General features: G+C 40.5%; 1 protein-coding gene across 1 annotated transcript in view; it reads left to right on the top strand.

Annotated features, from left to right (window-relative positions):
- The first annotated feature begins 2,867 nt into the window (after window positions 1-2,867).
- Window positions 2,868-15,731, top strand: part of Tmeff2 (transmembrane protein with EGF like and two follistatin like domains 2) — a 255,344-nt gene continuing 242,480 nt past the window's right edge. The window contains exons 1-3 of the mRNA XM_027396870.2: window positions 2,868-3,065; window positions 5,452-5,561; window positions 13,615-13,744. Of these exons, the coding sequence (XP_027252671.1) occupies window positions 2,894-3,065; window positions 5,452-5,561; window positions 13,615-13,744 (412 nt within the window). The 5' untranslated portion in view covers window positions 2,868-2,893. The remainder of the gene's footprint in view (window positions 3,066-5,451; window positions 5,562-13,614; window positions 13,745-15,731) is intronic.

Below are 15,731 nucleotides of genomic sequence, written 5' to 3'. Positions count from 1 at the left end.
GTGGAGGCAACTGTGTTAACCAGTCACAACCAGTAATTGACTCTGTTGAGGTTTTAAGTTACGGTGGGAAAAGTGTCTGAAGAATACACATTCTTACAACACACGCCGAAATCTTACTTAGCAGAGAATTCAATAACAATTTTCCTCGCTAAGAGGTTCTGTGAAATTCTATGTTACAGTCAAGCCGTGCGATCCTAGCTCTGGTTGACTACCATAATCACTGGGAAAATACATGTCTGAAGGACTTAGTCTTTAGTTCAATGGAGCTTATTTTCATAAGCCTCATTAGTTGCTGATCGCTAATCGAGCCTTGTTAGGGAAAATCCCAGGTTCTTACTCGGTAGGGTACGCTGGGGTTGGGGCAGCTGGGTCCACATTAAGGTTGAATGTATGTTGCAGTCTCTGCTGAAAGGCAACTGTTTCTTTGTTTTTGCGATCTCTTTGGCAGCTCCATCTTCTGGGCATTCCTTTACCTTCAACAATTCAGTTGCTCCATCTAAAAGCCGATTTTTCTGATGCCTCCAACGTCTGGTCAAATTGATCTGTGCTAATGGAGTCTTCGCTGGTGAGAGATGCCATTGACTGGAACGCTGAGATCTGCTCTGCTTACTTGCCAGGGGCAAGAGACACCAAGATTCAGAAATCTTTAGAGGTGGGCGGGGGAGGGGAAAGGTAGTCTTGGGAGAGAGGCGAGGTGTGAGATGAAGGGAAGGGTTTCACATTGAGGAAGAAAGAGAGAGGTGGCTTTAAGGCTCCCAGGTGCTGTGGGATCACATCTCTCAGAGGCAAAGTTAAAAGGCAAGGGGGTGGGAGGAGGTTGGAGGTTACAGTACTTAGAGGGATTGCTCAGGCATAGTTTGTTTTCTGGTGGAGTCTGCAGAGGATAGATAGTCCCTCTTTCAAAGTCTGTTGGAGCCTCTTTCAAGTGATTTTGGTAAAGCACGCTAATTGCTTCTTAGATGCCATCAAACAATGCTCTCAGTCAAGATTCAGGAGAATATGGGAGGGAGATACAAGGAAATTTAAAGAAATTGGGAAGGGAACAAGGGCTCTTGAAAGAAAAGGAGAGAATGGGAACGGAGAAGGAAGAGGAGAAAGAAGGGAAATAGAGGAGAATATAATATAGATATATATATATATATATATATATATATATATATATAATCCCGAATAACCGAATGATCACACTCACAAACAAAAAGAAAACTGTTTGCTGCAAGGCATCCAGAACCCTGTGACTGCAGTAGGGACCAAACACTCATCTCAATGCTCGTCCCAGATAGCTAGCTCTGGGCCCTAAAAGCTAACCTGCCATTAAGCTAAAGAGTGTTTCTAACTACTCAGAGTGCAGCAGAAGGAAGGCGGTACCGCTCTGTTGTTTCCCGAGTGCTGGAGCGAAAAAGGACCAGGGAGAGCCAGTGACTCCAGCTGGGTTAAATGTCCTTGCCTCTCCCAGGTTATTGGTGATCCCGCAGACCCAGAGTAAAGCACCCAGGGCAGCCCATGCAGTCTAAGCGAATCCTCTCCTCCCGGACGCTGCTTCGCTGTGGATTCGCCCTGTAACCCATTCTCAGCACAGATGCAGGGAAGCAAGCCTCTTGCCACCTGTCCCAACCAAAATTGACCTTCCAAGCACATTTGGCTGCGCCTTTTAGACAGCCACACAAGTAGGTTGCAGGCTGCACCAGAGCGGGATAGGGAAAGGGAACCAAACCTCAGCTGCCCTAGCGGGTCTGCGCTACGGAAAGCCTGGAAGGGAAAAGGAGGGACAAGGAGAAGGGGAGAGCCAGGGAGACTGACTGGCTGCGCCCGCCTGGAGAGCACTGTCGGGTTTGCAGCTCCTCGGGGAGCCGTTGTTGCTGCTTTAAGCTATCCAGAGCTTTCTCGGCTCTCACACAGACACCTCTCACCGGCTTTTCTCGGCCACCGCCTAGAGAAGCATCCTTATGCTTCTTACGCTACCACGGAATGCCCAGCCTAGATCCCTTTCCCGGCCCAGCGGCGCCAGCGGGACGCCGTCTGCTCCCTGCCCGCTTCCCCTTCGCTTCCCAGTGGCTGCGGATTCTCCACCTCCTCCGCCCCCACCATCTCCAGCTGGAAGACAAGGCCACCCAGCCGCAGCGGGTGCTGGCAGCCCCGGGTCACGCACGGGAGAGGTGGAAGCCCGGACCCCACACACGGTAGGGGGCGTCCTGGAGCAGAGCAGCGAGGCAAGTGGGATGAAAGAGCGTGGGAGTAGCCGCCCTGAAGCCTGAGCTTCTCCCAGGAACCATCCCCGCCTAGCCGGACTAAGGAAAGAGCCTAGAGAGCTAGCCCATCTGTGGCATCGGTGGCCGCCTCCTCCTTGCACCTCCTCGCCGACCCCTCCCTCCCGGGACCTGCATCTCTCTCCGCCAATCAGAGTCCGACTGCCGCTTCCCACGTGACCCCGGGCGGGCTAAGGACCTGCTGCTTCCCAAACGCCAGAGGGATGCGGGCGGCAGAGCGCGAGAGGCGGCGGCTGGGCTGCGGGGCGCTGTGACTGTCCCTCCACCCAGTCTAGTCGCGAGCCTCTCTTCTGCCCGCTGGCTGCCTCCTCTCTGCCCCCTGGTTTCTGTCTCCTATTCCTCCTTTGCCCCAACCCTGTTCCTTATGGCAGCAGCTCCCCGCATCTGGGGCGAAGCTTCTCAGTGGACTATCCTCTCGCTCCCCGGGCTAAGCCGGGTCACTGGATGTTGCTGAAACTCCTGAGATCATGCGCTCCTTTGGCCGCAGCCTCACTGCCGGCTGTCCCTGCCGCCTCCGCCTCCTCTGTTGCCGTGGTCTGCGGGATGCTCAGTAGCCCGCTGCGTGGCCCCCGCGATCCCGTGTTCTTCAGAAGCCGTTGGTTGCTGCAGAGTTGCGCGAAGTAGTCATGGTGCTGTGGGAGTCCCCGCGGCAGTGCAGCAGCTGGACACTTTGCGAGGGTTTCTGTTGGTTGCTGCTGCTGCCGGTGACGCTGCTTATCATAGCCCGTCCGGTGAAACTCGCAGCTTTCCCTACCTCCTTAAGTGACTGCCAAACGCCCACCGGCTGGAACTGCTCCGGTAAGTCCAGACCCTCAGCCCTCCACCCCTTCGCCCCTCAGAAGCGGGGAACCTGTACAGCCCTGCCTGCGCACCCTCGTGCGTCTCCCCAGCCCCTTGCCTTCCACTGCCTGAAACCCAGCACTTTGCATCTCCATCCTGAGAAACACTGGGAACTGCTTTAGCCAGGGCTGGGCGTGCTGGGATAGGAACAAAGTGCAGGTGTGGGGAACCTTGGATGTCTGCTCTCAAATTGAAAGTGAGAGGGTTTAGAGAAATACTAGGGGGTAGTTTTCTGGGTTCTCGAATCTAGGGAACAGCGAACACAGACTATTTCCCGTCTTTAAAAAAAAAATAAGTCTAGCTTGGCTGTGCGAGAAATAACTTTATGAGAAAGAATAATCGAGAAAGCAATAAATCAAACGATAACTGCAGGGGGAACTGTTAATTCCTGCTGAACATGTGAACATGCTTCTATATGCAGGGCTTTCCTACCGAGCACTGGGTCACGGGTATTTCTAAAGGAGGCAAGTTTCCAAGGACTGACTCGCTCTCTCTCTCTCTCTCTCTCTCTCTCTCTCTCTCTCTCTCTCTCTCTCTCTCTCTCTCTCTCTCTCTCTCCTCTCTGTCTCTCCCTGCTTCCTCCTTCCTCTCTCTCCCTCTTTCTCTTTCCTCCTCTAGCCTGCTTCCTCTTGCGCGCCCTCTCGCCCTCCCTCCCTCTCTCCTCGCACCCTCCCTCTTTTCTCTCTTTGGCTGCAAACGCCATTGATTTTGAAAGAGGTTGATTTTGTAGCCCAAGGATGCCCACCCAGGCTTTCCCAGCTCCTATGTAGAGCACAGAAGTTGAGAAAGAAGCGATCACAGATTCTCCAAAGCCAGAATGGGCATGCCCCAAGCCTGGAAGACTCACCTCTGAAAACACAGTGACACTACTATAGTGGGTTCCAACCCCTCCACTTCGCACTGGGTTTCCTGGAGTGACAAGCAGTCCTCTTGCTCATTCAGTCCATGTCAGAATACTAAAGCTTGGCAGGCTGCAGGCTACTGAAGCCACTAATTGAAAAGGGTCCAAAGACTGAAGTTATTGCACTCTTCCTAACTGGTTTTACATTTCAGTATTAGACCTCTAGTATATATACCTGAAGAATTGTGGTGTGATTTCTTTGGCATTTTAAACTTCATAAACATGCCTGGGCATTGTCCTCATGGTCTGGGTTAGTCTCATTTTAGCACTTATGTTTATAGCATTTCGTTTTATGTAAATAAAATCCTGGTAGAATTAAGTCTGTCTTTGAATGAGGTGTCCTTTGTAGAAGTGGCAGTAAAAAGAAGTGTCTGTAACTGATAAGAGGGTGTGATTGTTAAGTGTAACTTAAAGGTGGAGGCATGCACATTCTATGGAATGACTAATATAAATCCCATGAGGCAATTAATATGAGCCATTCCAGTTTAGCCTTTGTCAGACAAGTTGAAATTTACAGTCCTATTATATTTGGGTCAGTAGACTAACTTTGTTCTGCTTTGGGTAATTTCTAAACTTGGCTTTTTTTATGAAACTCAACATGTCTCTAACTCATTCTTGGCTCCTGCATTCCTGTATGCTATTTTTTTTACAAGAATAATTTCCACTTAGGGACAAAACATCCTTAAATTTGATTGTAGCTAATGTTGTTCAACATGACTAGTTTGCTTCATTCTTAACTGATATTAGCATAGGAAATAGCTTAAATGTGACACTGCCATGAAGAAATGAATTGTGAGCCATATATCTCAAAGGTGTGTGCACTAACTAAAAAGGATGATCTGCATGCCTAGGAAGGCTGTTGAGAACTTGGGAGCCCCTTCTCATCCCTGTTAATGTGGAGGTGGTCAATCTTCCTTTGAACCAGAGAGACCTTCCCAGAAAATGCCAAGTCTGTTTATCTCTATTATTGAGGTTTTGCTTTCTCTTTGTCTGGAAAAATTGCAAATAACACTCATTTCAGACCTTACAGAAAAGAGCAATTAAAGATAAAGAAATACCAAAATAGCATCCACATACCATCACCAGATCTTTTCCAAAAATGTTGAGTTCGGATCATTGACATAGCCTATTTAGTGAGAAAGCTGAGAAGCAATTATCAAACTTCCATTCACATAGTCAGTATTAATCTAAGCTGAAATGAAGAAGGCATACTCAAAAGACGATATTGAAAGAGAAGCTACTAGGAAACTGCTGTAAAAAAAGTATAAAATATTATTGATCCCTTCACTAGATTTGGAAATTATTGGTAGAAAGCATCCTTGTGAAACATCTATGGCTGTTGAAATTAAATTTTAGGGAAATTCTGGTAATGCCACAAAGTAGGGTTCTCTTTAAAAATCCATAACATTTTTAAATGACTGGAGCATTCTCTTTAAACTTGAGGTTATGATGACAGAGAAAATGATCTCTTCCTGTGTGACACCAACACCTGTAAATTTGACGGAGAATGTTTAAGGATTGGAGACACTGTGACTTGCGTCTGTCAGTTCAAGGTAAGATATCTGATATTTGCAACTTCAATTCATTACAGAGACTGCAAGGTAGAGAGTTCCTTTTACAACCCATCACTTGGCAATTTATAACTATACAGACTCAAAGGGAGGCTGGCATCAAAGAAAAGCGCTGCCATAGAGCAAGCTGATGTCAAGAAGACATGCCTTTTAGAGACCTGTGTATGCCATAGTTAAAAATGCCACTGAAGCTAGGCAGCTTCAGCTTTTACTTTTTAGATGTGGAATGCATGCATTTTATAGGTCAGTTGACTGAAGATAATTGTCAAAGTTGTTAATGGGTAAAAAGTATGGATTTGTACTTTTGTTCTTCTCCCGAGTTGCTTATTATTATTATTATTATTAGTTTTAGCAGGCTTTGGTTTCATTATTCTGTCAATATGATACAATTCTATTAAGGTCACTTAAAACTACTGTGCCATTTGGAAATCATGAATCTTGTTACTATATGTTATAGATTTAGAATAACAAATTAAATGACCACAGTCTCCTAGGAATCCAAATGAGCACGTAGAGACTCAAGAGGATTCCTAAGTAGAAGAAAGGTACACTTTGCCATGTGCCATGGACGTTTTCAACAGTTGTAGAGATAAACATATTTTTACAAAGGAGGTATCTTTAAAGCCAGTTTTCAAGATCAATTTAAAATAATACTACCATTGTTATTATTACAATAGCTATCGCATTTCTTACCATGCTATTATTGACCTTTGTTTCTTGTCAAAATATTCATTTAATCATATATTGCCTCAAATCACTTGCATGTTGTACTAATATCATAGTCACACTTGATGGCTATTGAATTACTTTTAAAACACACACTGACATCTAATATATACTAAGCCAGGGATTATGCATATAAATAGAACTACACACAGGATCAGGAATGCTTCCAAAATTATAAGAAAAAAATAAAACTTAGAGAACAAATAAAAAACCCAGTCATATTCAAATATCTGATTTAATATGCAATATTGAGAATTGATTTATTATTAAATGTTGGGGGATTTAATTCAACATCTTGGTGAGGCAGATGAGGGAATTCACATTTCAATATGGCTTGATTTACTTTTAGGTAAGGTAAAAGCTCCTTGGGAATTATTTCCTCTTTTTTGAGAAACAAAGTGAGCCACCTGGTAAAGTATGTGAAGATATTGCCATAGCATTAGAAATGAGTCTGTGTAATTCACGCTCATGTGGCATCAACTTTCAAAGTCTCTACCACAGTGAGCAATGAATCACATTCTTCCCATGAACTACGTAAGGGTTATGGAGCATGAGAAATCCCAATAATTTATAGTATTGATAAACAAAGTGGGAAGAACCAAGCTGGAGAAATCATTAAAGCCCCATGGAATTCTATAGATTTTTTTTTAAAATTGTGTGATTCCTGTGAATTTCTCTTACTTTTGTAACATAGGATGAATATTGAAAGTTCATAAGTATCATTACTGTTTCAGGAAGAACATTCCTCGAATACAAGCTTGTGTTTCTAATACTCCACCTAGGAGAAATAAAAGGAATTGGTAGAATTCTAACTAGGTAAAGTCAGGAAATGGAAATGTGTCATTATCTTATTAAAGGAACTGTGCTTGAATTTTAGCTGTCACAGGAAATTTTTGTCAGTCCAGATATTTGTGCTTTTCAAACATTGATCAGCCACTGTGCCCTAATTTAAGTAATTGTGGAGTTGGTTGTGAATAGTAATGAAAATATATACTGTAAGTTTGTATTTCATTATTCCCTATTGGATTATACAGATATTAATGCGTGTTTTACAATAGTCAGTCTTTCAAGAGAAAAAAGACATCTCTCTAGTAGTAAATTTATATTTTATATATGTATCAGAAATGTTGAATGTCTAAATCATAGTGATGGTTAAAGAGAATTGTGCAAATTACATGAAAATGATAAACTATGTTAAGCTGGGAGTTCTTTGGTTTCCTCCCAGCCTTTAGGGTTTTGCTGTTGTTTTGTGGGTTTGTTTTTATTTTATGTTTTCTCTGACACAAAGGAAGAGATCTGAAGATCTTATCTATACTCTAAACTTCTGTTTCCTGTGCATTTTCAGATATAAGCATGAACTGTTCTATTTGAAATGGGATGTGCCATTAGTCTTTTTGGATGTGAGATAAATTTTAAACAGCAATATGCATATTATGTTAACCTATAATGTCTTTCAATATGCATTATTACCCAAGCACTACAATGAACATATATGATTCTAATTTCCCTTTGGTACATTAATATACACTAATTTCTACCCTTCAAAACTCACTGAGTTCTTACAAGTAACTTAGAATATTTTGGCTTAGCTGGCTCACTGTTTTTTTCTTTCCTCTATCATTCCTTTTTTCCTTTCTTCTTTCTTTCTTCTACAGTGCTGGCTATTTAAGTTAGAACCTTACAGGTGTTAGGCAAGTGCTCTACCACAGACATACATTTGTTCATAAGATGAGGAATTTGTTTCTATTAACATAAATAATTTATCATTGAGTCATTATCCTGGAGTATGAAACACAGTTAGAATTGGGGTACTTTTAAATATATCAGTTGGTTAACTGATTTACTCCAGTTCTAACTTTTCAATATTATTATGCATGCAAATGAAAATGCCAGTAACACAAGAGGAGTGTCAGTTTATTATAGACAATAATTAATAACCAATGCAATATAAATCAAACATCTATAACCCAGAATCCAAATTCTTAAATATTCTGAAATCCATCATGAATGTTTTGATTTTTTAAGCATTTTAGATTTAGAGTTTTTTATATGGATACTCAAAGGACAATGTCTACCCTGACATCTCTCAAATGCCCAGATCTCAATCGCTATCCTCCTGAACAGTTTGGATAAGGGGTATGAAGCCTCTACACATAATTGTTAGATAATGAATGTCATTCAATTTCATTCGTCTTACCTTCCTCTAATAATACCAGAATATACACTGGTCAGTCTGGTAAGTCAATTGTGAACAAAAGGCTGAGATGAAGTAAATAGACTAGTGGATGGAAGGAAGAAAGATCAAAAGAACCATCAAAAGTAGGAAGGGAGGCAGAGAGAAAGACACAATTGTTCTTGGTTCACAGAGTAATCAGTGATAATTTTATAAGTTTAAACAATCAAGAAGCTTTATGCTTTCTAAAGAATTTTCTAATTTGGGTATTAAATATTCTGCAATTAATAAGTCTTGCTTTATTGCTTTATATCTAAAACTGTCCAGTTACTGGGGCTGCTTAAAATTTTGCCCAGAAACTAGGACTAACAGTGAATGTTTATCTTATTCATAGATCTGCAGTTTTGATGAGGTTGTTAGAACCAGCTTAACTCCACTCTCTGTTGCCATTGGCTAAGGGGAGGTAACTCAAGGCATGCTCAGTTCGGGGCTCTAATTCATGCCTGACCACCACCTGCAGAGCTTGCCTCTTCTCCATCTCTGTCTCTTTGCATGGGTACTTTGGACTTTGACATGGCACAATGGCTAGGTTTCAAGGGTAAACATCCAGAGAGAGAGAGGAGGACCCAAGTGAAATCAATGTTTTTTAATGACCTGACATGGAGAGTGACAGTCATATCACCACTGTCAAAGGCCTACTCATTTCAAGAAATACAACATTATACACACAGGGAGAGGTTGTCTCAGAGAAATGAAAGTTACTTGTGGAATGGTCAAACAGCAACATATACAGATTTTTAAACATTTTCTTCTCCAAAAGAGTACTATATTATCTTAAGCTATTCTTCTTCATCATTTGACAACTGGGAATATAACAGAATTCACTTAACATCTGTTGAGAACCTTCTCCATGCCAGATTCTGTGGAAGTTGCTGGCAATAGATAAAACTTAAGTCACATATAGCTTCTAGATACTGAAGTCTCAGCTTTAAAATCTGTATTAACCAAACAAGCATTAAATCACATGAAAATTTTTCTATCATCTTTTTATTCTCTGGTACCAAAGATGAATTTTGTATATCTCAGAGGGTCAAGTTGTTGAATCCAGTAATATAGTGTATGACTTGTCTTTGGCAATGTGAAAATATGGGGACAAAGTTATTTTATTGAAAACACATATTTGGAAAATAAACTTAAGACTTTTTAAGACATAAGGAAAAATAGAATCATTTATTCCTCTTAGAAGATTGTGCAACACATACATTTATAGATTTAACCACTATCTGGGTTTGGTTTTCTTTTTCTTAACCAAATAGCTGTGTAGTCTTTAGACAGTTACTAAACATCTAATTTTCCCATATTCAGATCTTGACTATCCTCAACAACCATTTTCAAGAATTTGGCATATTTCAGTGCAGCAGTTAGCCTATACTCATACAGAGGGTTGGGGTATATTTCTCTGTTTTCTAGTTCTAAAAACAGTACTTCACTGTGACTCATAGGTGATGGCTCTGCTAATAAAAATATGTGTCATGAATGCCAAATAATTTCCATTTAATAGGTGATGTTTACAATAAAACCAATGTTTTTAAAGCACACATTTGTTAGTTCTCCACATGTCCCCACTCACTACTTCATATCAAGAAACTAAGCTATGGACTTACTAATATTTAGTTATGGAATAACATATCGAATCCCTAAATAAAGGAAGAGAACACAGTATTAGATCCACCCACATGCTTTGGTGACCAAGAGCCTCCATTTCCTTTTGTGTTTTTCATTTTAATGAGTGCAAATCATGGTACCAAGGGCCAAAAGCATCGTGGTGATAATCTACAGTTAAGCTCTTCTCGGCTCTATACAAATCCCCCTTTTGGCTTCTGCATGGAACTTGGCAGCTCTGCATTAAGCACTGTTCACATTTGGCTTATGGCATCCCACAGAAGTGACATATGAGCACTTTATCAGTTTATTCTCTATTTTAAGATGCATATCAGCATTGTGTCATAGCACTTGACAAAGATAATAAAGTCCTCCCACCCTCCACTCAGTCCAGTGGTCTGCTATTTGGCTCATCTTCTGAAGTACATGAGAAGATAGAGGAGGAAATATGTCAGAGATAGACAGGAGGAAATGTGAACCCAAATAATTTGCACACCAAATATTGCTAAACTTAGTTATCAAAAGATGACCAAGGGCAAGAATGCCGGACCCAAGCATAAGAAGTTAATAAAATAGCCATCCCCATCAGTTTAGCTCTCATGTGTTTAAGGAAAAGGTAAGCCAGTCTATTGATGGTTAACCATGTCTTTCTCCTTGTCTACTCCAAGCCCTCAGACAGCACTGTAGCTTTAGAGAATGCCCAAAGTCCCATGCATTCTGCTGTCCCAGGTCCTGAACACTTCACATTTACCCAGTACTTGACCACCCATTTGTCTTATGTCCATGAACATGAAATTAGCACCACCATTATCTTTTCTTTTACGGTTTAATACTTCTCATTGGAAATTTCACTGTCATTTTGCTGTTGCCTTTGCCTTGAGTTGTCGTGGCCCGCCATGTCTCAGCACCAAGCCACGGCAGCCACGAGGTTCGGCCTGAGTGGGGGAGCATGGACTTGGAAAATCCTAGCAACCCAATGGCGATAAAGACCAAACACAGGCATCTTGTCATCTTTAGAGAGCTCTGAGTAGCACTGGAAATACTGTTACAGAGGTCATAAAGCAAATATTTATATACATATATATATGTATATATATACCCATATATATATATATATATACATATATATATATATATATATATTGAAGACGTCCAGTACACAGGTTTCATCTATCAGAAAGCAACTGCTTATTGAGTTAAAACATAGCAAGATTACCCAAAATCATAATCAAATCAATTTAATATATAGCTATATAAACATCCTCAGCCTATGAACAAACAGTATGGAATGGACAATGAATATAAGTTATACAGAATACCTAATTATTAATTGAAGAAGTAAAGATAAAAATATTTCTAAAATATGTAGTAAATCATGATATTAGCAATTGTAACTAACATAATATGAATGCCATAAAATTTGGATTGACTCTTTGGAAAAATGTCAATTAGCAAAATTTAGAATTTAAGTTATTCAGTGATACATAAAAGGCAAGACATGTGGCTTTCATTCAGAAAGCACTATTTTATATCACAGGTACTTTGTCTGGTTAGGGGATTTGTAAATGCTCAGAAACTAAAGTGCTTTCTGTGCAAGCATGAGGAACTGAGTTTAATCCACATTTCCTATATATACTCTCTCAGGCTAGACACATGGGGGAGGGCCTAGGCCCTACTCTAAATGACATGACAGACTTTAAAGATCCCCAGTGGAAGGCCTCACCCTCCCGTGAGAGCAAAAGGGGGATGGGATAGGAGTCAATGGGGGCAGGGGAGAAGGGGAGAGAGAGGGAACTGGAATTGACATGTAAACAAGTTTGTTTCTAATTTAAAGAAAAAAGAAAAAACTAAAATAAAAAATCTGGGTGTGATAGCTCACATCCGTGATTGTGGCATGCAGACACAGGCACAGGTTGATGCCTGGAGCTTTCTAGACAGCTTAGTTGAATCTGGGAACTTCAAATTCAGGGGGAGGCTATGACTCAAAAATAAAGGTGAAAAAGTGATTGAAGATGACACTTGATGTCAATCTCTTGCCTCCACACACAGTCCTACACATATGCATGAATCCACAGGCATGGGCACAAATGTACACATACACATACACATAAGTGAATAAATAAGTAAATTTGTCAGGATGACTAAGCTTTTATTATGTAAAAGTAAGAAAGGATCAAATAGATTATTGTGAATAAAGGGGTACAGCTGCTGTAAGAAATTACAAAATAAAACATGTCTCAAGCTTTCGTCAATTTAATTCTCACCTTATACCTCTTTTATTCTTTTTCTTTGGCATAAATCCTTGAGTTAAATTTTACATGTGATAAACTTTTAAACATATAAGCATGCATATTAATATTTCCTTGATACTTGGATAGGTTGTTGATTTATTTTTGTGTGTACTGTAAATTTATAGTACGTCAAAAGTTCAAACATTTTAATTATAAGTAGAATACAGAAAAGTGTTTGCACAGAAAACTGAGTGCATGGTTTTCCTTACTGTGCTTCTGGCATAGGCAAGACTTGATAGATAATCATCTTGATCATTTCATTTGTTACAATTAAACAATGAAGTGCATCAGTAGAAGTAATCATGAGATAATCACATCCTGGTGTAATTAGCAGGTATAGGACACAGCCAAGTATCTCTAATGTCTTGGAGTGTGATTATAATATGATAGCTGTACCCAGTAGGTTGCCTAATTTCCATTGTAGAAATATGTAGTTTTTGGTAATGAGGTTATTTTAAAAATTAACATTTCTTTTTCTGAGTAGTGATCATTTGGGATATTCAACAAATTTGATACACAGTTTTCCCTCCATATTCCATAGTCTTGCTTCTGTATTCTTGTCTTTGTCAATATCCAAAGATTTAATGATAAAAAGTAAGTAGCAAATCAATCTTATCTGAATATTTCTTAATGTGTCAAGATTAAAAGTCAATAGAAAAATAATAACCAAGCAGTAACTGGATATTTGTTTTGTTATTTTAGTTCTGAAATTTCAGACAAATAGTTCTTCTCCCAATATAGATAGCTGTCAGCCTTTTATTGGCCTGACATGGCTGAGTTGTTTCTCTTCACCCTAAGAAGTACAAGGTTACTTATCAGAAAAAAATTAAATAATAGTGATATGCTTGTTGTTACATCTTGTGTGTGCTAATGGCTCAATCACTTTCTTGGAACCACCTAATCAATTTGGATACTTTGTGGTGCCTCTGTCTAAATCAAAAGACAAATTGGCCAATGTGATATCCCCTTTGTTTGTCTTCCAGTGATGCACTTGCAAAGCAAAGACTTGTAGGGTACAACAGGGACCACTGAACATCATCAAGAGATGTGGTTGTTTTGGAATTATTATTAGTGTATGTGTGTGGGGGTGGGTGGGTGGGTGGGTGTTTAGGGTGTCTGAGAAATGCAGAATCCAATAACGACCACAATGTTTTTTTGTTTTTTTTTTATCTTTGTTTCTCAGTGCAACAGTGACTATGTGCCTGTGTGTGGCTCCAATGGAGAGAGCTACCAGAATGAGTGCTACCTGAGGCAGGCTGCCTGCAAGCAGCAGAGTGAGATACTTGTGGTCTCAGAAGGATCCTGTGCAACAGGTATGCACAAGTGTCCCTGAAACCCAAATGGATTGTGAGCCCATCGGCTTCTTGTTTCCTGTTAGCTCTGATAACCAACCTGTCTATACATTGACTAGGGTTTCCATTTACTATTTGCTAAGTAAAGCCTTACTTTATTTTTTACTTTATGTCTTTAAAAAAAGAGAAAATGTATTGTATGACAACTGGTATCTTTAAATACATATGTTGTTTACTGAAGTACAGACAGTTGAATAAAATGTAATTAGAAATCTGCATTCAAGTGCCCACATATAAAATTTATAGATGAAGTTTTGTTTGAAGGTTCCTTTGAGAAACCATCTTCTAGAGTGCATCTTTGCAGGTTTGAGTTCTGAAGTTAACATACATTTTTGTAAAGGCACTAATGTTAGATTTTAACTCTAAAATGTACTGGTTACCATTTAGCAGATCATACTGAAGAATTCATTGGCAATTCACATTGCCAATTAGTTTGCACTAATATCTGTCTTTCTGACACAGTTCAACTCAAATTCTTCAGAGCTCTTTAGTTATATTGTTCTAAGAATGTTGGAAGGAAAGGAAGGAAGGAAGGAAGGAAGGAAGGAAGGAAGGAAGGAAGGAAGGAAGGAAGGAAGGGAGAGAGGGAGGGAGGAAAGGAGGAATGGAGGTAGGGAAAGGGGGGATTAGGAAGGGACGAAAGGAGGAAGGAAGGAAGGGAGAGGGGGAATTATGGAGGGAGGGAGGAAAGGAAGGAAGGAAGGAAGGAAGGAAGGAAGTCCATGAGCTTCTTAGCTTTTCAGGGTTACATGTTTTAGTTTGTTTGATTACTTTTTTCCTGCTTCTTTTCCTTTTTTCTTCTCTGTTCTATCTATCTATCTATCTATCTATCTATCTATCTATCTATCATCTATCTATCATGTGATGGTGGTTTTAGTCCAGCAATTTGAAGGTAGAGTAATAAAGCAACAACAAAAACAAATGAGTACTTAGGCAGAGCCCACTTAGGAAAGAGATGCTTAAGAGCACCAGCACCATAAAGCTCCTGTCCTAAACAAACAGTCGCATATCATGACAGGTACAAAAAATTCCAGAAACTGGAAATTTGTAGTTTCCAAGAATGTGATAGACATATGCATATTCAGGATAATAATATTTCAATAGGAAATTCTTAGAAAAACTAATGTTAGCGAGTCTTTTGTATAAAAGTCACTCTGGGGTAACAAGTTTGTATCATTTTAGGGTATTACAGGAGAAGCTTGTGTTAGTTTGTTAGGGTAGGGTATAAAATGAGCAAGGAGAAAAGTCTTGGGACCCATAGATTGCCCATGCCTCCCAACTGGCACCCACATTCATAGGGTCTGGATCAGTCCTATGCTGGTTTCCCAGCTGCTCAGTCTGGGGTCCATGAGCTCCCACTTGTTCAGGTCTATGTGTCCTCAGGTAGTGGATCAGCATTTATCCCTAGTATGAAAATGGACTTTGGGAGCCCATTCCACGTAGAGTGATACTCTCTCAGCCTAGGCAAACAGGGGAGAACCTAGGCCCTGCTCCAAAAGATATGACAGACTTTGAAGATCCGCCATGGAAGGCCTCACCCTCTCCGGGGAGCAAAAAGGGGATGAGATAGGAGGTTGGGGGGGGCAGGAGAGGAGGGTATGGAGAGGGAACTGGGATTGACATGTAAAACAAGCTTGTTTCTAATTTAAATAAAAATTTTTAAAAAAGTCTTGGGTCCCTTAGAAGACTGTTTCAGCCTACTGATTGTTAAGGGTGCATGATATTCAGAGGTGTCCTACTGACTACCACAGTTTCCAGGGACATTTCTCTGCTACAGAGACAGTCTTTTGATTTTGTGTTGGTTGTTCAGGGGTCTTTTCTCCTGAATTATTCTTTTCCTTTGAATGTAAATGACCTATTTGGTCAAGATGGTCAGCAAATCGGCATTTGTGCACTACTGGCTTGGCAAAACAGGTCATTGCAGCTTGGCCTGGAATGAAAAGTATGT

This window comes from Cricetulus griseus, chromosome 2 (assembly GCF_003668045.3).
Source record: "Cricetulus griseus strain 17A/GY chromosome 2, alternate assembly CriGri-PICRH-1.0, whole genome shotgun sequence".
NCBI lineage: Eukaryota > Metazoa > Chordata > Mammalia > Rodentia > Cricetidae > Cricetulus > Cricetulus griseus.
This window is presented reverse-complemented; position numbering and strand designations above follow the sequence as displayed.